A 24,163-nucleotide genomic window follows, 5' to 3' on the forward strand; every position below is an offset into this window, starting at 1 on the left:
CCTTTCCTTAACAGCTATCCAAACCAGCAATCTGCAGCAACTGTTTTTTAGGAATCTATGCACTTTGTACAAGTCATGTCTTGATGTTTTCAGTAAGTTTTCCTTAGTCAACTATTTCTATTTCTGTAGCTCTAGAGTTGTTCTCTCTCTGATCACTGGCTTTGAGTCTTATTTTATGGTTTGACCCCTCTGGCCACCAATTTATCAATCAGGTTTATTGGTCTATACAAAACATATGTTTGCTTTTATTGATTTTTTTCTGCATGGAATTTTTTAATTTTTTCAGAAGGATATTTATGAAATATTAACTGATAAAAGCTGGTAACATGAAAGTTACAAGTTTTAGAGTCACCGCTTTGCTTTGCTCTCAGCCATCAGTGAACATAATCAAAGTAAACCTGAAAATAACTTCCTAGTGAGAAGACAGAGTCCAACATTTCCTGAGAACCCTTGCCTCTCTGGCCTTTAACTACATAGCTTCATTTTAGTTTCCACAGTGACCTCACTAAGTATGTAGCTACTGTTATTTCCTCTTACCATAATAAATAACTAAAACCCATTTTTACCTCCATCATTCTTTTCACAATGAAGCATCTTTGTTATAAATCACAGATGAATTTTCAACTTTTAAGAATATTCAGGGGCTGGAACAATAGTTCAGTGGTTAAGAGCACTGAGTGCTCTTCCAGAGGTCCTAAGTTCAAATCCTAGCAACCACATGGTGGCTCACAACCATCCATAATGAGATCTGACTCCCTCTTCTGGGGTGTCTGAAGACAGCTACAGTGTACTTACATATAGTAAATAAATAAATAAATAAATAAATCTTTTTAAAAAAAAGAATATTCAAAATATGACTAGAGATATGAACCAGTGAGAGAAGCAGTTCCTGTGAAAATTCCCAGCACCCACACATAGAAGAGAGGTGTGTGCCTATGACTCCAACACAGAGACAGATGGATCTTAAAGCCTCTCTGACAGACACACTGGCAAAATGGAGAGCTTTGTGCTCAGGAGAAGACCATACCCCAAAAGAACAGAATGGAAGTGAAAAAGGAAGACACTTGAATCCTTCCTCTGGGCTCTCCATGTGTACTCACAGGCATGTACACACAGAGAGAACATAAACTTATAATACAAATGTTAAAATAAATATTCAGAGTTCAGTACCAAGGAACCCAGTACTGTGTTGCTGTGCAACACCCTGTGGGAATGTAGGAGACTGCACAGCATGGCCTCTGCTTCTTTTGCTGTTTATCATGGGGCACAATTAATACCAACACCTCCTTCGCTCTCAGAAGTGTCTGACTATGCTCTAGAAATTACATAGCTGCAGTTTATACTACAAAACTGCAAAAATAATTATAAGGAAAAGGAAAAATAGATAGCCATTTGTCGCTAAAGCAATTTTCCTTACTGTGTAAAAACAGGAAAATATTTTTTTACATACCAGGTAAAATGCAAATCAGAGCTGTGTAAAGGAAGTATGCTTGCAATTCAATTTCCCATTATTTTCCCAAGTGTTCTGTAGATATTAATTTCATTATTTAAAGTTATATAAATAAAAGTATATATAAAATGTCTTCCCAATTAGAGAAGATTTTGCATTGACTCTTTGTTACGACATATAAAACTTACTTTGGTGGGCCTAAACATTCAATTACAGGTCTGATGCTTAAAATACATTTTCAGTTAGCTTCTATAAAAAGCACAATAAGAAAATAGGAGGGCTGCAGCAAAGCTGTTTGCAGTCACTCTTAAGATTCTTATTCCAGTGATGAAAATAAGCAGTTATAAAAAAAGATGTAAAGCACTGTTTAGTTAAAATGGGAAGAATAAAAACACAATAAAGAGGAAATGTGATTGTTACTTCATGGTCTCCCCATGGAACAAGGAGTCATTTATTATGGAGACATATCTGAGAAATTGGTGCTAGAATTACCATTTATGAGTAAGGAAACTAAGTCTGATAGGATTATTTTCAAAGATCTCACAGATATTAGCAGAACTGCAGTTCAAAATCAAAATTTCTGCCTCCAGTGCAAATATTCCAGGGATGCATGTCCAAGTATCTCTCATGACCAAGGACATATATATGTCTTATACTGAGGATAGAATATATACAGTTTAATTCAAGAAATTAAAAAAGACAATGTTTGTGTCACAGAATTGTTTAATTGTTTTAAGATATTGGTTTTCAACAAATCAGCTAACTATGGAAAGCAATTAAATTATTTAAAGAATAAAGTCACTTCGCTATCAAAAACTTCTTACTGTGTATGATATTGGCTTCCACTGAATAGTTCAGATGCTAATGAGAACCCCTGAAAGCCTTCTTATTGCTTATTACTGGATTTCTTCTTCTTCACAGTTTCTTAGGCATTCTGATGAAAACAGGAGGTCTTATCAGTGGGATTAGTCCCTTAGAAAGTGCAGTTGTGATCTAGCATAGGAGGGGAGTATCAGAGAAAAAGGAGAGAGGTGATTGGAGAATGGGTGGAGAGAAGAAGATTTATGGGACATATGGGGAGGGGGGAACTGGGAAAGGGGAAATCATTTGGAATGTAAGCAAAGAATATAGAAAATAAAAAATAATATAATAAAAAAAGAAAAGAAAGTGCAGTTGTGACTTACTTTGTAAAGTTAACAAAAGCCAAATGGGTAAAATTAACAAAAGCCAAATGTTTCACCAAGTAAATTTACTGATTTATCTACCACCTCGATATCGCCTAACCCACATTATTGTCTACATTTTCACAAGAGAGTACTATGGGGTTTAGGAGACTTTTTATCCTAAAGTACTATGTAAATGTCAGCATTCTTGTGTGTAACTATGTTGAAAATAATCTTAGAGTATTGAATATTTTTAATGAAATTTATGTTTGTTAGTCCAAGTTTTCATTTTTATTAGATATTTTCTTTTTTACATTTCAAATGTTATCCCCTTTCCTGGTTTCTCCTCCAAAAACACCCTATCCCATCCACCCTCCCCCAGCCTACCCACTCCCCCTACCCTCTCTTCTGGCATTCCCCAATACTAGGGCATCCAGCCTTCTCAGGACCAAGGGCCTCTCCTCCCTTATTTGACTCTCTGGAGACTAACTTCTTGAGTTCTTTGTATATATTTGACATTAGCCCTCTATTGGATGTAAGGTTGCTAAAAATCTTTTCCCAATTTGTTGGTTGCTGTTTTGTCCTACTGACAGTGCCCTTTGCCTTACAGAAATGTTGTAATTTTATGAGGCCCCATTGTCAATTCTTGATCTTAGAGCATAAGCTATCAGTGTTCTGTTCAGGAATTATTTCCCCAATGCCCACATGCTCCAGGCTCTTCCCCACTTTCTTTTCTATTAGTTTCATTGTATCTAGTTTTATGTGGAGGTCCTTGATCCACTTGGATTTGAGCTTTGTACAAGGAGATAAGAATGGATCAATTTGCATTCTTCTACATGCTAACAACCAGTTGAACCAGCACCATTTGTTGAAAAGGCTATCTTTTTTCAACAAGGATGGTTTTAGCTCCTTTGTCAAAGATCAAGTGACCATAGATATATGGGTTCATTTCTGGGTCTTCAATTCTATTCCATTGATCTACCTGCCTGTCACTGTAGCAATACCATTCAGTTTTTATCACTATTGCTCTATAGTACAGCTTGGGGTCTGGGATGCTTATTCCCCCAGAAGTTCTTTTATTGTTGAGAATAGTTTTAACTATCCTGGGTTTTTCATTATTCCAGATGAATTTGAGAATTGATCTTTCTAACTCAATGAAGAATTGAATTGGAATTTTGATGGGGATTGCATTGAATCTGTATATTGTTTTTGGCAAGATGGTCATTTTTACTATATTAATGTAAGGTTTCATTTTAAATAATCTTTGGTCAGTTTTTAATCCTAAGGGAAATGTTCTATCATTGTGAGTTTCCAAGTTGTAGAAACATTGCCACAGAAACAAAAATAGAGAAACACATTTTTGATCACAGTGAAAAATAAGATGCCATGTAGTGCCCACCTATGGACAGAGGCCCAAGGAAGGCCCATGCTTCAAAGTGCCCCAGAACTACAAAGTCCAGGTTTTCAGTCTTTGTTTATTAGCAGTGACCTTTCCCCTCAGCTGATAGAGACAGAACCTTGCTATGTAGCCTGTGATAACCTGGGTCACAATCTTCCTGTCTCACCCCACACATGATTATTACTCTCAGGCAGAAGTGACTTTTGAGATAAACTGTCAAGTTCCTCACATTTATATGTGCTTGTGGCTTTTCCTTCCTCCAAAATCATAATCAATTCCTTCTTGTGATATCAAAGGACAAGTTTCATTAGAAATATGTTTAATGTCTTTGCCACTGCCAGGAAAAGTTCACATAGTAGACTTGCAGGCTCCAGTGTGTGGAAAGGAAGGCATGAAGAACAGATACAATTCACTTCAGGTGAGGTTTTCTGTAGAGTCAAGGCCACAATTCTAAGGCAAAAGTTCAAAGCCTTCAATGTGCAGTTCCTTAAAGATATTCTTAGATGTTTATTCCCAGCACTGTCCCATGAACTCACTTTGAACTCAGGGTCTATCTGTCTGGGATCTTCCCTATAAAACCCACATTATCTCCCCTACCCCCTTTCCTGTTTTCATAAATCTCACTTTCACAAAGTTATGAAAATAACCTCCTGGAAGCTATATCCAAAAACAAACTCACTCTAAAATCCAAGCGGGAGCAAGATAGAGCAGAATAAAATGACCAATACAACATTAATGTCCTCTGAGAATGTGTAAAGAGTCACTATGCAAGTCAATATCAAATTATTGTGTGTAAAGTTGTACCTAGATTTGGTCTAACAAGCCAGTAACACCCAGTAATAGTGAGACTTCAGTAAGAGGACTGCTTGGAGTTTGAAGTCAACTTGAGCTATGTAGTAAAATCAACACCAGTCTGAGATGTATAGCCAAATACTGTCTGTCTCAAAAGCCAAGGAGAGACAGAGCACTGGCTCAGTGAGTAAAGCATTTGACCAACAAGTCTGGCATCCTGAGTTCAATCCCAAGATCTCGCTTAAAAACAGAAGAAAATAACAGATTTGTCCTCTGACATCCACACACACTGTGGCATGCCCCTCCATAAGAAATAATGATAACAGTTTTCAATTTGATAAAGTACTAAATTTAAATTGTTTTGGAAAAGTTTTTGCTATGAATAAAAAAAGAAAAAGCATAAGGCCTAAAAGTGGCAGAGAGACTGTTAGGGCCTGGGAAGAGAGGGAGAGAAGAAGAGGAAGAGAATGGACAAAAATCTGTAGATAATAGTTACATGTGGGGAGATGTTCCCGTGGAGCTGCCAATCTGCATAATCAGCGTGCTAATAAAAAAGTAATAAAAGAAAATTATTTCCGAGAAGGGAATTCTGTGTTTAGTTTGGTTGACACAAAGCAGGTGTTAGAGTGAATGTAGGCAGAATATGCTGGCAACAGTCCCGGGAAATGAATGTTGAGCTTTCAAGATCTCCACTGGACTCAGTCTCATGGGGATGCTTCAAGGGCATAAAATTCTATAGAGTTGTAGACAAGGCAGATGAGGGAGTAAGCTATTTCACACCTGCTCCACAGTAGCTAAGAATTGCCCCTATGATATTCTGAAGGCCTGGCTGAAGACACCATCTTGCAGGGGACCTTGTCGAGCTCGGATGTATAGAAAGCCACAGACTGTGAGTCCGGGTAGAGATGTATGAAAACCACAAAAATGAATAAATGTATTTTCCACAGAAGACAAAAATCAAAATCTGGCTATAACTCATCACTGAAATTATCATTGTATTAATAAATGAAATATACAAATATTTTATGTTATCAAATTTATAAAAGCTATATTAAAAGAAAAACTAAATGAAACCAGGAGTCAAAAAGGACACAGAGAGGGGCTGGACAGAGGCTCAGCTTTAAGAGTATTGGCTGCCCTGGCAGATGGCCCAGGTATGGTTCTTAGTGACTGCCCATCTTTAACTCTAGTTTTATGGGATCAAATGCCATCTTCTGGTCTCTTAAGGCACTGAATTCAAAGAGTATGCAGATATATTTGCAGACAAGTTACCCACACATATGAAATAAAGAAAGACAAGAACAAAGAGGGAGAAAAAGCTCTTATAGAGATACTTTGGGTTGTTAATGGATGGAGCTATGAATTAATTTGACTATCCCGGATACATTTAAACATTCATTCCAAACAACTCATTATTATTCCTTTCAGGAAAGGCATGTACATGACCTCTAGTGAAGGAACACTGGGATATGTATTCAAATGACTTCACCAAAACGACATTTGTGACCACAAAAAAAAATCTGAAAATAACTACCCTTCATTTACAAGAGAATGCTAAACAATATTGTTGTATCTGCATAATGACAGGGCATTCTAAGAGTGGACAGTCCATTATCCAAATGAATAAATATGAAAAATATAAAGCTATTTTTAAATATAAACAGTATGTATATAACATGCTAAAAACACAAACAGGTTTCTTTGTTTTAGGGAGTTAAATAGTTATATAGTAAACGTCTGAAAAGCTAAAATCAATGAGCATTTAAGAATTTGTAAGGTAGGCCAGGAATGAGGGTGTATGCCTCAGAACTTGGGAGGTATATGCAGGTGTGAGTTCAAGGCCAGCCTGGTCTACATAGAGAGTTCCAGGTCAGCCAACGCTACACAGTAGAGAAACAAACTAGAAGATACATTCAGGGAAAGGCAACAGGTAGCATCCACAGTACTAGCTGTTTCTTTATTCTGTGGGATTTAAAACTCACATGTCATGTTCCCGCAGTGGGATGTGGAGGCTGCAATAGAAGTAAAGGGATCGTCTGTCCATTGATGACAACAGTTAGCAGGCAGCTTGGGATGCAAAGTAGAGGATAGAGGAGGCTTGGTGATCACAGGCCAAAAACACTGGAGAAGGAGACATCAGTGAATACAGGCAGCAGCTGTTCTCATGATGTCAGCAGGGAAGAAGGTTAGGAGATGAGGAAAGACATCTTAGAAATATTTATAGAAGAATGAAGTCCAGACTAGACTATAAAAACATTAAAGTGTTAAAATAGAAGTACAGTTATAGGAAAAATCCAATATTGTTACAAGGAAAAAACTCCTGGTGAATAATTTAATTAAACAGCAAAAAAAGTTTCAATGTTTCAAGTAATTATTTCATCTAATTTCTAAAATTTCATTAAAGGTAATTTCTCTCTTTTCAATGTCACTTATAGCCATTATGATTCTGTTCAAATATCTGCCTAATGTTCTTGCTTGTCTATAACTAACAGGACTTGGACCAGTTTTGCATTTGTACACACAGATTAATCTGGCAGTGGAGGAATTATAGGAGTGGGAGTCAGTTCAGTGCCTTTTCACATGGGGCAGGCTACACCATCCTGATGATAAATTGTGAGAAATGTTAATGACTAAATGAATTCGTTGTATGTCAATAAGTCCTTGTGTGACTTGATGTGACTTTTATAATAGGAAAGGCCTGTTCATCTTAAAGTCACAAAGTCATTCAGCTGAAATTTCCATACCATTCAGATACTACCCCACCTAGGAATCCATCCCATATACAATTACAAAACCCAGACACTATTGTGGAGATCCACAAGTGCTTGCTGACAGGAGCCGGATATAGCTGTCACCTGGGAGGCTCTGCTAGTACATGACAAATACGGAGGGGGAAACTCTCAGCCAGCCATTGAACTGAGCACAGGGTCCCCAATGGATGTGATAAAGAAAGGACCCAAGAAGCTGAAGGGGTTTGCAGCACCATAGGAGGAACAACAATATGAGTCACCAAGTACTCCCAGAGCTCCCAGGGACAAAACCATCAACCAAAGTATGCACTTGGAGTTACCCATGGCCCCAGACACATTGGCAGCAGAGGATGATCTTGTTAGACACCAAATGGGGGAGAGGCCCTTGGTCCTGGAAAGACTTGATACTGTACTGTAGAGTAAATACCAGGACAGGGAAACTGGGGTGGGTTCATTGAGAAAGGGGAGATGGCTTATGGGATTTTAAGGGGAGGGGGGAACCAGGAAATGGGACACCATTTGAAGTGTAATAAAGAAAATACCTAATAAAAAAGAAAAAAGAAAGAAAGGAAGGAAGGAAGAACAAAAGAAAGAAAGAGAGAGAGAGAGAGAAAGAGAAAGAAAGAAAGAAAGAAAGAAAGAAAGAAAGAAAGAAAGAAAGAAAGAAAGAAAGAAAGAAAGAAAGAAAGAAAGAAAGAAAGAAAGGAGGAAAGAAAGAAAGAAAGAAAGGAGGAAAGAAAGAAAGAAAGAAAGAAAGAAAGAAAGAAAGAAAGAAAGAAAGAAAGAAAGAAAGAAAGAAAGAAAGAAAGAAAGAAAGAAAGAAAAAGAAAGAATATCTTGGCTGCAGCCAACAGTTTGAGATTCCGCTCTCCATGATAGCAATTTCAGCTCCAGAGAGAAGCATTGGGGAGGGGATCATATATTTTAATAACAAGTAAAAGTTTTAAAACTTCCAGCTGTAAAATTATATGCTCAATAAATTTTTCCATTACTGACACGAGAGGAGAGTTTGAAGACATATTTCTTTTCCCTTTTTCCTTCTCTAAGATATATTCTTGCTATTTCTATAGCAAGATTGATGTAGTAACTAATACTTTAACTCCTTTTTAGACTACCCGATGGCTTCACGCAGCTTCTTAACCTGACCCAGCTCTACCTGAATGACGCCTTCCTCGAATTTCTTCCAGCTAATTTTGGAAGGTAAGAATAAGAGATATTACTTGTGTAATCTCATTTTGTCTCTGCCAAGTGCTTTACCAGCCCGTGAGTGACAGGGCTGATTATAGTTGGGTCTCATTAGTATACAATAAATGTTAATTAAGTGTTCTATAATAATTAACATAAAATTAGGTCTTCACATAGTATTATCATAACATAATTTTAGGTAAGTTAAAATTAAATATAAAAAATGCCCCAGATAATATGAGCAAATTCAGGAGGCTATTCATGGCTCCTGAGTTGCAAAATTCCTTCATAGTCAAGGAAGCAAAGGAGAGCATTGTAATTGTATAGACAGTCTTGGCCAGCAAAATGCTTTCAGATGGAATCATTAAACATAAAATAAAGTAAAAATTGTTTTCATTGTCTATGAAAACAAATAACATCCTTAATATATAAAGTCCTTACTAATGAGCATGAAGACCATAATAGTGAGAAGTATATGGGTAGCAACACAGACAACTTGTAATAAAATGTAAATAAATAGTGAATACAGAAGAAATGTCTTTCTACAAATATCTGATACAATAGGAATTAAAATGACAAGACACTTCACTTGTCCTAGCTTCTGAAACCAAAGTATGTAACTGAGAGTAGTAATACATGCTTAAAGAACTTCAAAAATTGTAATGCTATTACCTTAAATTTATTACTAGAAATGTCTCAAGCCATATTTGGATTTTGTCGACGAGTACATTTTTCACTGTTGACAAAATGAAGACTAAGAAATCACATCTCTGTCTAGGAGCTTGGCTGACTCTGCTGTGGTGCTCCTATGTGCCGCTCCTATGTGACAGTGCTGTGCAGAAATGGATGATCATGTATGAAACCCTAGATAAAGCTGGGAAGGTCTATTTAGCAAAGTATATAAACTGTTTTTCCAATATAAATACATGAGGTAAAAGGCTAAAATTCTAGGTGACTTTGATTTTCATTCATATTTTGTTTCAGATCTTCCAAGCTATTTTCTTATAGAACATATATCTCATAAATACCACAGTCATTCTAACATAATTATCAGCTTTGGTTGATCATTTTTTTAATTGTGAAAATGACTAGCTGGGTGTTATTCAGCACCTACCTCTTGGCAGAGGTGAGAAAGGCATCAGGTAGCATGATGAAGTCAACGTACACACAGTGTTCCTCCTTACATGCTTAAATGTCTGAGACTCCTTCACTTCTGAGGATGAAGATATCACAGTACCCTAAACACACACATGAGAGAAATTACAAGTCATTGACTTGTAAGAGTGTTTGTGCAGCTCTATGTAGCCTTGTAGACGAGAATTATCCCTTAAATATCAGCTACAGCACAATGTTTTTTAAAATGAATAAAGCATAAAATATTTATGATACCCTAAGACACTTTTCGTCTTTTTTTTTTGTCATTTCTCTTTAAGTAGTTTTAAAATGAACATGAGGTTTATGCCAAGAGGACATATAATACCAATACTAAAGCTACTTTGAATTAGAATTTAAGTTTCACATAAGTTACCAAAATATGCTATTTTTAATAACAGGTTTACTTATAATAATTTATAATCTAAGAAGTTTTTCAAGTTCAACTACTAGGTGGTTTGACAAAATGATGCCCAAATTTTCTTCCAGCCTAAAACTTTGTATTTTTAAAAGACAGTAGAGTTCACTATATTGTCAATATTACCACAGCCACTGGGATGTGAGGTTTTCAGGTATCTAAGACATTCTCATGACTGGAGCTTTTGTGCACTGAAGCATGTTATTTAATAAAGAATTAAAGTTAAATTGAGAACTAGGGGAACGCTCTCAGCCAACCATTGAACTGAGCACAAGGTCCCCAATAAAGGAGCTAGAAAAAGGACCCAAGGAGCTGAAGAGTTTGCAGTCCCATAGGAGGAACGACAATATGAACCACCCAGTACCCATAGAGCTCCCAGGGACAAAACCACCAACCAAAGAGTACACGAGGAGTGACCCATGGCTCCAGCTGCATATGTAGCAGTATGTAGCAGAGGATGGCCTTGCTAGACATCAAAAGGAGGAGAGGCCCTTGGTCCTGAGAAGGCACCAGGCCTCAGTATAGGGGAATGCCAGGAAAGGGAAGCAGGAGTGGGTGGATTGGTGAGCAGAGGGAAGGGGAATGGTTTAGGGGTTTTCACAGGGTGGGCAGGAAAGGGGACAACATTTGAAATGTAAATAAAGAATATATCTAATTTTAAAAAGAAAAAATAGAATGAATGAAAAGGTTTGTGATTAATGAACTATCAGTTTTCAATAAATGTGGGATCAGTAAAGAGAGAGAGGAGAGAGAGAGAGAGAGAGAGAGAGAGAGAGAGAGAGAGAGAGAGAGAGAGAGAGAAGAAGAAGAAGAAGAAGAAGAAGAAGAAGAAGAAGAAGAAGAAGAAGAAGAAGAAGAAGAAGAAGAAGAAGAAGAAGAAAAGGGGAAGAGGCCTAGATAAATACCTAAAAGCACATTAAAGATAGATGACAGATGAAGTCATTTAAATAGATTGTCCTTTAAAATTAAGATTTTGGAAAATCCATTGGTATTTATTTAACAGTAGCTTTGTGAGAAACAAAATCAAGGCTCAGTCTGGTTGTCTACAACAGTGTGTGTTCCTGATGGCACACCCTTATGTGATCAAGTGTAAGGTGCCCTCCTGGAACACAGTGGTACCCGAGCAGCAAGAAAGTTGAAGGTGTCACCCTCCACTCAGTACTGTCACAGGCAGAAGACCTTCAGGTTCCAAACAAACTTTTTCAGAAATGGTAAAACATGAACCTTGGAGTCGGTAAAGCATGGCACACAGAAGTGCTCCCATTATGCCTTTAGTGAGATCAGAGAGAGCAAGCACTTCACCACAACTTGTGATGTGCTGGGAATTTGTGTTACAAGCATGATATCATTTAAAGTACTCAACCTAAGGATCTAGTGTTATTGATGAGGAAACAAAAGTTGGGAGGATAACAGGGTTGATGAGCTTGCATAGTCTGAAATAGAAACAGAATGTTCATTTACCTGTCTTCACACCAAACTGAGGCCTCTTACCTCTGTCTGTCTTTCAGGTCTGTCTGCGGTCTCTCAATGAAAAGCATTGCTATATCCCAATGAGCATAACACCTGAAATTATTAAAGATACTCAGTAATCTCATGAACATACAGACTTATTAAATGTAAACAGCAATGTACTTCTATGAAACATTAGAAATTGGAATTCAAAGATATAATCAAATATTTTTAGTTTTAGCATTTGGCCAGGGATGATGTGACCCTGCACATCATCAGTTTACATATTTATTTAAAATCTGGCATAAGCTCATGCATGGTGCATAGGCATACATGCAAGCAAAATACCCATACAAATTAAAATAAGAAATAAATATCTGATACCATACTAAAACAGCTGAGAATTTCTGTCTAATTAACAGTAGTGGTTGTTTGCTTTACCATGTAAATGCTTTTATATAGAAACAGTGACGAGTAATTTTTAAAACTCTTCTCTACAGACTTGTCAAATTGCGAATATTGGAGTTAAGAGAAAATCACTTGAAAACTCTACCAAAGTAAGTGACAGCGTCTTTTCCAGGGTCTCCATTGTGACTTTTCACTGCTAGGAAAATGCCTTTTTGATTTTATAATGGCTGCTTTGCCATTTTGAGTGAATTGTTTTTACACATTCTAACTAAAGGCCAAATTCCACAGTAAACTATAGACCCATGAGGTGGTAGACTTCCTGCTTTGCAAACCAGCTCACTGGCAGAGGTTTTCTTGTGGCTAAAGAGCCTTGCCATGAGTCTGAACCAGCACCTGTGTCATTCTTACAACCAGAGCCAGTTTCTCAGACGCTTCATACCTCAGGTTAAACTGTGAGTTGAGACAGTTTACAGTTGCACATCAAAGCCAGAAATTTTTAAGGAAAAAAAAATTAAATTAAAGTGGTTTAGCAAGTTACAAAGAAAGGGTTCTATTCACATATTCTTTCAAACTGTTGCTTCTAACCAGTCTATTTAAAAGATGGTTTATATAAATATTCCAAACATTCTAAAGCAAAATCTAATTTTATACAGCTTTGTAAAATGCTTTGTTTTTCTCTGTTTTTTTCATTCATGTATAATAACAGGATTTGAACTGTACAAGAATAATTGTTTTTCAAGGTCAAAATGTATTTGCAATGTTTTTTTGTTGTTGTTGTTCTGGTAAAATGATGTGCTTTTCTGGGTGGTGGTTCAATGTATATCTTGTTACTATTATTGCTTTACTTCAATTCTTCAAAGACAGCAAGTATATCAATTCATTTCCAAACTTTCAACAAGGCTCAAACATATTACTCTGCCAGATTAAAACTTAATTTTTCTTTTTAAATATATTCCTTCAGCAAATGAGGCTAAATATACTGATAAATTGACTTAAATGCAATTGCATGTGATGTAATCATGAACTTTTCATCACTGCTCTGCAGTGCATGGATATGATGAGGAGTCCCATCCATGCTCTGAAATGCACTTAGACACATGGAGAAGCATGTGTGTGGTTCTCGCTATGTGGCAGTTAAGAAGAAAGTTTCAAAATGGGAAGTGTGTTCCACAGTACAGCATCCTGTGTATAAGCAATACCTTTCCTGTACCAGAATCCTAGACAGGTAGAAATGGGGTGGTGTGTGTTCAGTGTTGGTCTCCTACACAGAAAGCTACTGCTACTGTTTCATTTGAGTGGCTTTTGCTTGTCACATTGAAAGCCAGGTGGAACATGAACCAAAAGGGAAGAGCAGTGATTGTTTACATCTGATTGTCTGCATTCAGTTCTGGGAGAATTCTGAGAGTGCAGAGGGGAAGGGGCAGCCTCCTCATATAAGGATTTCAGTTTAAAATATAAAATCAACCCAATATAAGTTGTAAGAATTTTAGTACTTTTGATATAATTCATAATATATAAGGTATAACTTAATATCAATTCATAATATGGACTTCATAGGCAATGAGTAACAGTACTCTTAATTGATATGTGGGTGTTCTATGGGTTTTTCAGAATACCACCTGTATTAAGTCAAATTAAGTTAAATTGAACAGCATGCCTGGGCTGTTTGGGAATGTAAATCATTGTCAAAGTCTCTTAAAGAAGGATACTGAGTGTCTTTGGTAGACTGCTGTACATGTCACAGCTATAACTTTTATATTTAAGAAACATTTTTAGAGCTATTTGCAATTCAGAATGTTTGTTTTATGCTGTGTCAACAAGAATCTAAAAAGCAATATATAGACGGAGAATGCATGGTGCTTTACTTTAGTTTTGACATCTATGGAATGAAAATTACATAAAGATGTTCTGTTGAATGAAGTAAGCTCTGTTTCCTCATATAGCCAACTATTTGATCACCATCTGGACCTGTAACTTACAAGTACATGAGAGCTTTGTACATTCCTTTAGTTTGCTTTTCCAATGAAAAAAGTTAAATGCAGCTTTAAAAAAAAAAACTATTTTAGTTTCAAAATAACTTCTCAGAGAATTGAGATCTTGTGGTTTATTTGAAGATACAAACAAGCTGGAGAATGTTTTGTTTGCTCTGTAAGTTGGTTGGTTGGTTGGTTTCCTTTATTTTGTCTTAGAGGCTACAAATGCCAGGTAAGAAATGCCAAAGTATATAAGAACTATGATAAGGGTAGTGCATGCCTTTAATCCCAGCACTTGGGAGGCAGAGGCAGGTGGATTTTTGAGTTCAAGGCCAGCCTGGTCTACAGAGTGAGTTCTAGGACAGCCAGGGCTACACAGAGAAACCATATGTCAAAAACCAAAAAAAAAAAATGTGATGGGCTTTATTATGTGGGGAACCTAGGATCTGTGTCTTGGTTTTAAAAAGCAATCATAGGCAGTCCATCTCCACACAATGTCCCCTGTGACTATACTCTAAGAGTATCAAATAGTGGTGATAGGCCCTTAGACATCTGCTTATAAACTCATTGAAATTTGTCAAGTCAGCTGAATGTGGAAATTTGTCAAGTCAGCTGGATGTGGTGACAGAAGACACCAAGCATCTAAACGAAGAATATAATACAAAGTAAAAACCTTGAGATTCAACAATACCATTTCTTAAAGCACAATTACTCTGTTAACTGCATGTTCTGGGTGGTAATGTGAAAGTATGGGACTAGTCATTCAGATGAATGTTAGATGTGAGTGGAAACCTGCTCCGTTTGCTCTCTTTTGTTTATGTTTAGTTGCCTGTCTGTTCTTTCCTTTCAGTTGGGTGTCAAAATTGAAAGGGTGGTTCCTGGATGATTCATCTCGGAAGATGAGACCTTCCACTCTTGACAGGGCTACAGCTTTCTAGAGCCCTTTGTCTGAACTATGCTTCTGTGCTTTCTAAGGTGCTGGCTGTTGGGGAGAAGCTTTGGTCTTACATATATAAGGCTACTTACTCTCAAGTTGCAGTTGGTGGCTCTCAGAACTTGTGAGAAGTGGGGAGGAAATAACTAGGGAGAATAGAAGAAAGGGATAGGAGAAACGTTGCTATCTTGAGCACATCAATGGAAGTTAACCAGTTTCGTTTCTGAAAACTTATGCACATAGAGATCAAGGGGACAGTTTACATGCATAAAGTATACAAGCCCAAGTATAAAAATGTGTTTCAATTGAAAAGGAACTGTGCATTTGTGCTATGTACATGTTATATATTTTACATATAAATAGTGTCTATATTCATAATTGTCACTCAGATTTCTAACGTGCTTATTTCCAAGTAACATGCTATTCCTTACAGTACATAGAATGATTTATTACAGCTGTACTTCAGGTTTCAAATGAATGAGTTTATACAGTATTCAGCAAAGCCAAGATTAAAGAACAAATGGCAGGTGGCAGGCAGACAGAAGCAGCAGATGACAGAAGCAGCAGATAAAAACAGCAGACAGAAGTAAAAACCATAAAATCAGGCACTTAGAACATCCAGTAGAAATACAGAGAGAGTAGAAAGGAAAGGTAACATAGTCAAACCAGAAGCTTACAGCATCCCACAGAAATCAACAGAGGAACAAAGTTTCTCTATTAATGAGCTTCCTCCTTCGCCTTCCCAGTGCCAGAGTTTCTATAACCTGGCTGCTCTCAAGGGTGCCTTGTTTCTAACTGAGCTATTTCCTGTTCTCCCTTGTCCCTGTCATAGAAGTAAGGAGCCAACCAGCCCCAGGATGGGAAGTTTGGGTGGAATGTTAGGATAAACATGCTTGAGTCTGAGCCAAGGATGGACTCCTCACCCCAATGTTCTTCCAACAAGCTTATGTAGCATATGACAGTTCACTAACATAATGCATATTACATGTACTTAATTTTCATGGAAGATCTTTCATTCTTCTTTACTAAGGCTAGTCCATTGAAAGATTTGCTTGGAGTACCATGTTTTCCCTCTCTTTATCTTCTGTTTTGATACAGACTATCAATGTCAACACACTGAGGAAAAAAAACTCAGAAGCAAGTGTGCATTCTGATCTGGGCAGTTGGACCACCGCCTCTTCTCCTCTCTGATCAATGTGTTGTTGACAAATGGTACACAACCTCCAGTTCTGTAAAATACTTTGATAGGTTTTCTAGTGCTTTACAGGAAAAAAAAATGCCCTTGTCAGGCACAGCTTCCTGAATGGCTTCTTGGTGTTTCTATCAATTCTGATTTTCTATCTGCAATTTATAGTCAGATATTTGTGTTTTATAATCATATTAGCTCAAATTCTTATAAAGCTTCAACACATCCTGGTTTTACTGGATATAGTGTCATACCTTTCTGGGTTCTCTTTATGGATCAGACATGGTGACAAGCCTGCTTCCCAAAGGAAACCATGTCAGCTCCACTGGCCTTAGAGAGCGGCACACTTTCTCACCTGATGGCTGACATTCTGTACATAACAATAGCTCATAAACTATAATGTAGTATAAGGGTACAATTTTAGGCTATCCTCTAAAACATAAAGCATGAACTCTCTATAGGCTCATGGAAAGAATGATTATGAGCTATCACATGAACTAGTTTATATTTCTTCTTGACCTTCCTGGTATAATTAAGATTTAAGACTACTAAGGGGATGGTAGGAACATGTAGAGTGGAGGCAGAAAGCAGATAATCCCTGGGAGTCTAAATCACTCTGTGCTCTGTGCTCCAGTAAATAGCTGCTCTGAGCCCTGATCCTTTCATGTGCCGTAAGATGAAAGCTGCAGGATGATAAATCATGAGGCTTCAGAGGAGCACCGAGTGATTAGCCTGAACCCTGAGAAGAGCAGATGTGTGTGAGTGGCCAATTGCTTTACAGACAAACAGCCTGGATTTGTAGTCAGGCCCTCATGGCTTGTTTGAGTTTTTAACCTTCTCTGAACCTACTTTAAGGAGGATTTGGCATCATTACCTCTTTAAATCTGAAAATATTGAGAGATTGCTGATGCAAATAATGTTAGGAAATTTTATAGTTAAATATTTACATTAGAGTTCATGATATTTAGATGTGTTAAAAATACTATGAGCCACATGATTTTTTATTTTATCTTTTAAAAAATCTATCACAAAGGGATTGATAATAATTTTTGTTTCTTTATAGGAAAAATCTTAATAAAATATAGTGATATAACTTCCTTATTTGTAGCATTACTTAATAAGAATTTGCAGTGTCTCCTCAATAAAATATTTTTAAAGTTTAGGCATCAAATTATTAAATTTTAAAGATTAATTTTTTTCCATTTTTAGCTTGGTGGTTTCTTTGAATATTGAACTTAAGTAGAAATGAGCATGATAAAAAAAAACTAACAAATCATTCAATATCAGGAAATATGTATAACCAAAGTCTGTGTCTTTGCTGTCAAACTCATTCTCCATAGACAGGAAAAGTCAGGTAACATGATGCTATCCTCCTCCTTCATAGCTTCAGAATGAATGGAATATCTGTAACACTGTGTACCTCATAGTAACATCACCTTGTTCTCAGCATCTTGGGGCAGGAACATACACAGAGAACCTGCATATTAGTTCTGTCCCCACGCTCTCGGATGCTAACCCCATGTTAAGAATCACCAGTCTCCCTGCTATACCACTCCTGGGCATATACCCAGAGGATTCCCCACCATATAATAAGGATGCATGCTCTACTATGTTCATAGCAGCCCTATTTATAATTGCCAGATGCTGGAAAGAACCCAGGTTTCCCTCAACAGAAGAGTGGATGCAAAAAATGTGGTATATCTACACAATGGAGTACTATTCAGCCATTAGAAACAATGAAATCATGAAATTCTTAGGCAAATGGATGGAGCTAGAGAACATCATACTAAGTGAGGTAACCCTGACTCAAAAGGTGAATCATGGTATGCACTCACTAATAAGTGGATATTAACCTAGAAAACTGGAATACCCAAAACATAATCCACACATCTAATGAGGTACAAGAAGAAAGGAGGAGTGGCCCCTGGTTCTGGAAAGACTCAGTGAAACAGTATTCAGCAAAACCAAAACGGGGAAGTGGGAAGGGGTGGGTGGGAGGACAGGGGAAGAGAAGGGGGTTTGCGGGACTTTCGGGGAGTGGGGGGGGGGCTAGAAAAGGGGAAATCATTTGAAATGTAAATAAATTATATCGAATAAAAAAAGAAAAAAAAAGAATAAAAAAAAAATTTAAAAAAATGCTCCTAAATTAATGACAGTTTAGTGCCATGGGTCTGAAGACTTAATTAAAATATTTTTAAGATTAAAAAAAAAATAAGAATTTGCAGTGTCTCCTCAATAAAATATTTTTAAAGTTTAGGCATCAAATTATTAAATTTTAAAGATTAATTTTTTTCCATTTTTAGCTTGGTGGTTTCTTTGAATATTGAACTTAAGTAGAAATGAGCATGATAAAAAAAAACTAACAAATCATTCAATATCAGGAAATATGTATAACCAAAGTCTGTGTCATTGCTGTCAAACTCATTCTCCATAGACAGGAAAAGTCAGGTAACATGATGCTATCCTCCTCCTTCATAGCTTCAGAATGAATGGAATATCTGTAACACTGTGTACCTCATAGTAACATCACCTTGTTCTCAGCATCTTGGGGCAGGAACATACACAGAGAACCTGCATATTAGTTCTGTCCCCACGCTCTCGGATGCTAACCCCATGTTAAGAATCACCAGTCTCCCTGCTATACCACTCCTGGGCATATACCCAGAGGATTCCCCACCATATAATAAGGATACATGCTCTACTATGTTCATAGCAGCCCTATTTATAATTGCCAGATGCTGGAAAGAACCCAGGTTTCCCTCAACAGAAGAGTGGATGCAAAAAATGTGGTATATCTACACAATGGAGTACTATTCAGCCATTAGAAACAATGAATTCATGAAATTCTTAGGCAAATGGATGGAGCTAGAGAACATCATACTAAGTGAGGTAACCCTGACTCAAAAGGTGAATCATGGTATGCACTCACTAATAAGTGGATATTAACCTAGAAAACTGGAATACCCAAAACATAATCCACACATCAAATGAGGTACAAGAAGAAAGGAAGAGTGGCCCCTTGTACTGGAAAGACTCAGTGAAGCAGTATTCGGCAAAACCAGAATGGGGAAGTGGGAAGGGGTGAGTGGGAGGACAGGGGGAGAGAAGGGGGCTTGTGGGACTTTCGGGGAGTGGGGGGCTAGAAAAGGGGAAATCATTTGAAATGTAAATAAAAATATATCGAATAAAAAAAAAAAGAATCACCAGTCTCTTCACTGAAACCTGAGCTTTGGCCTGAGTTCCTTTTCCACAGATACAATATCCTCCCAGCTCAAGGCCAAAAGCATCTTCACCTCTGCATCCTACACAGAGCACTGCCACCTTGGAAGAGAGAACTGCACATGCTTTACCTACATGTCCACATCAGTTTCTGTTACCCCTGAGTACCTTCCCTTCTCCTTGCTGCCTCCTTAAGCTCCCACACACTGGCCTCTGCCTCTAGCATCCCCTCCTCATCACCTGTACCATTGCAATCTGTCTCTCTGTTGTTTCCATAACTTTCTTTCTAAAATATATCATGGCATATATCAATTTGGAAGTGCACCAGCTTTCACAAGACAGTCATGCTGAGGTCCTTCTTAGCTGTTCTGCATGTCCAGAGTATTTAGCTTCTAGCACTTTCTTGATGATACAAAGCTAACTTGTGTATTAAGTCAATACAGCTTCCTATCACTGAGAATCTCTCTTGACACATACTTTTTTTTTTGTCTGAAAAATTCAAAGACGCACTTCAACCATTGCATGTTTTTTTTAAAAAAATATCAATCATGAATTCTGTAACCAGGGTGGAAATTTATTCTATATGGTTTTTGAAGCAAAGTTCCTACTTTTAAAAAAAATTATATCATTATAGTTTTATTCAGAGAACTAGTGTGCTTAGTTTGTGAAGGCTTCATCATCCTGGTTTTATCATCTGATGCTCCAGCTCCCTGAAAGGGAATGGATACTTAGATGTGCTCCCTTTGCAACTGTTTTCTTTTTTTTTTCCCTTAAACCATATGAATATCACTACCTTAGTCACTGTTCTGTTGTTATAAAAAAACACCATGGCCATGCCAATCTTTATAAAGGAAAGTATTGAACAGAGTGCTTGCTTACAGTTTCTGAGGTATAGTCCATTATCATCATAGTGGGAAGCATAGAAACATTCTTGATGCTGGAGAAGAACTTGAAAGTTGTGTCCTGGCACATAGGCAGACAAGTGGGAGAGAGGAGAGAGAGAGAGAGAGAGAGAGAGAGAGAGAGAGAGAGAGAGAGAGAGAGAGAGAGAGAGAGAGAGAGAGAGAGAGAGAAACTGGGTTTGGTTTGGGGTTTTGAAATCTCAAAACCCAATGTTATACTTTCTCCAGCAAGGCCATACTTTCTAATACTTCTTGAGTGCCACTGCCTGGTGAATAAGCTTTCAAATATAGAATTGCCTAGGAGGGCAATTCTTATCCAAACCACCAAAGTCATCAACGTTATAAAACCTTATTAAAATTAGCCATAGATATTCCCTCACTCTACATCCAAGTGACTATAAAATCTGTGTCTTCTTTGTCTTTTGAGGTAGCCTGGACAATGCATTTTATTTGTTCTTAGGATACAGGTGATACATTAGCATGAGAGGGCAGTGGTAAACTTAGATAGCTCAAAAATAAAGATACTTAAGTCTTAGATCTATTATTTAGACCATGAGTACATCTTTGCTTGCAGCATATTTTTCAGGTAGTTACTTTATTTCTCTGCATTTCAACATCAGTTTCTTAATTAAAAAGAAAAAGTATATCTACTAATAGTGTAATGGTCCTGTAATTGGGGTTAACAGCTATATACAGTCGTCAGAATACAAAATAGCTCAGTCTCAGGAACATCGAAGTCTTTCTTCATCCTGGTACTTAGAGCCCAACATAATGTGCTTTACCAGCATGCTTTGGAGACTCAGACAGGAGTCATCCTACCTAGTGCATAAAAAGCTCTCTTCTTCAAGCCCAGAAAGCTCTGTCTATTCCAAGTGGCCAGCTTAAACCAGATTAAAAACCTGAGGCAAAAACTTGTTACAACCAGGAAAAAAGTTCATGACAGGAGTTGGCTTAGTCTCCTAGCTTCTCTAGAGAAATTAGAATGGCTAAGATATTTAAGTCCCCAGCCAGAACTCATGATTTAATTTGATTTTATAGTTCCAAGGATTTCCTTGTTGTGGTTTTCCTATATCATATATAGAGCTATTCTTTCCCCCCTGTGTAGAAGCAAGCCAGTCAGTATGACTGTGTGTTGGCAGATCTTTGATGTGGTCTTACTAGGCAGCCACATCTGCAGAGAAACTCAGGCATAATGACTGGAGACAGGACACAGGCAACTGTGTTTTCTAGTAGACTGGGGAAGGTGTCTCTCCGGGTCCTCCCAAGGCACAGAAAAAAAGAGATGGATTTTTTTCAGATCTGTTTTCCTTAATGTTTATAAGAATCCTGTTGCCCATTCTTTGGTTTGTACTTGTAACAAGGATTCTTCATGATTAAACCACATGCAACTACCTGTTCCTGGTACCAAGCAAGCTCAGTAAAAGGCATAATCTTCCCAATTCTTCGCAAATCCTCCATTCTTTCACTCAAATCAAGATTATCTCAGGTCTTACCCTGTGCAGTACACATCTTTAAAAATCTTTACTTTCTGCTAAACAAATGAAGGAAAATATTTCTAAATTCCTATTGTTTAACACAGTTTATATGACATTTAAGATCAGAGCTGAGAAATATTTAAAATAAAAATTCACTTAAGATACTAATTCCATGACATTAGTTTCTCTAAATCATATTTTCTATTTCCTTTTAGTGGAATGAAATTTTATTTTGTCCTATTATGGCATATAAACATTGTGGGATTTTTGTTTGACAAAGCACTTACTCTATTATCTATTTTATTCAAAATAAAACAAATATTTGGTTTTTAAAATCACTCAGAAAGGCCCAAGCCTCTTCCCCAGCTATACTATAATTCTTTCTTTCTCTTTAAATTTAAACTTTATTTATACCCTTAATAGGACTTCTGTTCACATTTAACATTTAATGGCAATCATTTCTAGCTATAAAATAAACCCACTGTAATGTTATGAACAAGATTAAAAATGAAGCTAATTTGAAAAACTATAACTCATATCAACCATTGCTTTTTGGATTTATATACATTTTAAAATGATGAGATATAATAATGCATCTTGGCATATAGATGGATTAAAAAGCAACAATTGTAGTGTCTTGGAAATGTTCAGGGGCACTTTGATAAATTTTATGTTTTAATTGCACTAAAATATTGTTGAGCATAATTTTTTGCTACTGCATTTTGCAATGCACTTCTAAATTAAACTTCTTTAATAGGAAACTTTTCTTTCTGCTTAAGTGTTTTATGCAATTTCCAAAAGAAAATGGAATCACAATTCTTACACAAAGGCACTGTTGAAAGACATGTCTTGAATTATTGCATCCATTTAAATAGAGATACATTTTAGAATACGTATTTGATTTGTAAAAGGAAGTTCTGTTGCCTGCATTCTATTTAAGAGAAAATGGATGCAAAGCCTTGCTTTCCCATAGTTCATACAGCACCATTAAAACCTATATGTGATCACTGCTCAAAGCACTGTCAAAACCTGTAAATGTGACTTCCAAGACCATAAGCCTGTTTTCGCCCACTCTTAGCCCTTAACTCTCTGAAAAGAACCTGTAGGCTGGTGCCTCTCCATCATTCTGATAAACTCACACTTCACATAAGGAAAGTCTATTAAAAATAGCTGTAGTAGCTCATATAGCAGATATGAGTTAGATTCTCTTCTAGGAAGGATATAATAGTGGGAAGTACAAGTCACTGCACTTCAGTGACTTTCAACTGTGGTGGAGGGAGGCAGATAACAAAATATGACCACCTAAGAAATATGCACAGATGTGCTAAAGAAATTGGAAGAATATTAGGGAAATTTAGTTTTTGTGGGCTTGGGGAGAGTTTGGAAAACTTTTCTGTTTCAATTTTAGGTTAACTGCTCATAGGAGACCTTTATAAAAAGATAGTTTGTGTTTTGAGATGAGAATGTGAAAGATCAAATCTAGAAAAGAAGAAAAGTCATAGAGACCAGCAAATGTGAAGCTCGAGACATTTATACAACATAAACTTGATGTTTCTGAAGAGAAAGCCGGAATACTTTAAGTGTGGTGAGCTTGGGTGAGGAGGTCTAAGAATAGAGGCAAGCAGTATGTGGAGCAAAATTATGAGAATTTTGTGAACTGTATTTCAGAATTAAGATGCATGACATTCTTAACAAGCCACTGAGGCTTTCAGCAAGAGAAAACTGTGGCTGCATGTAAGATCTACAAGGACCAGTCAGCTGCTCTGTAGAGGCCTGCAAAACTGAAAGAAAGGCTGTCAGGAAACCACTGCGGCAGAGAATGTTTTAAAATTGTCACTGCAGATAAGGCGGCGGCTCTGGAGATGGTAAGCAAGAAGCATTGGGAGCCATGCTGGAATCAGAGGCAATTTGACAAACAGAATACTGGAAGAGGGGGAAACAAACTAGAGCACTTCCCTTGAGCTCAGGTTTAACATGTTCAGGGAAGTTTCTGGATGTGGAGGAAACTAGAAGAGCAGGTGGAGAGAAGCAGGGTTCAATAATGCTGGCAAGGCGACAAAGCATAGGCAGTTGCAAAGAGCATCTACTCAAGGAGAAAGAAATGCAAACCTAAGAGTCATCAGCACATAGCAAAATTTAAAATTAAGGCACTCACTGAAGTTGTCAAAGGAGGAAGTATACAATAAAATCCAGAACTGAGCTTGGGACACATCATTATGTATTGCTTGAGCATTGAAGAGAAGCCTATAAAATACCCTAAGAGTGGGGGCCAAAGAGTTAAATGAAAAAGCAGTTCAGGAGAAATCCA

The 24,163-nt window shown here is 37.2% G+C and overlaps 1 protein-coding gene across 1 annotated transcript in view; it reads left to right on the forward strand.

Annotated features, from left to right (window-relative positions):
* The window catches only part of Lrrc7 (leucine rich repeat containing 7), a 412,448-nt gene that overhangs the window by 176,664 nt on the left and 211,621 nt on the right, over nt 1–24,163 (forward strand). The window contains exons 5-6 of the mRNA XM_052178844.1: nt 8,665–8,754; nt 12,259–12,315. Coding sequence (XP_052034804.1) covers nt 8,665–8,754; nt 12,259–12,315 — 147 coding nt within the window. The remainder of the gene's footprint in view (nt 1–8,664; nt 8,755–12,258; nt 12,316–24,163) is intronic.

This window comes from Apodemus sylvaticus, chromosome 4 (assembly GCF_947179515.1).
Source record: "Apodemus sylvaticus chromosome 4, mApoSyl1.1, whole genome shotgun sequence".
NCBI lineage: Eukaryota > Metazoa > Chordata > Mammalia > Rodentia > Muridae > Apodemus > Apodemus sylvaticus.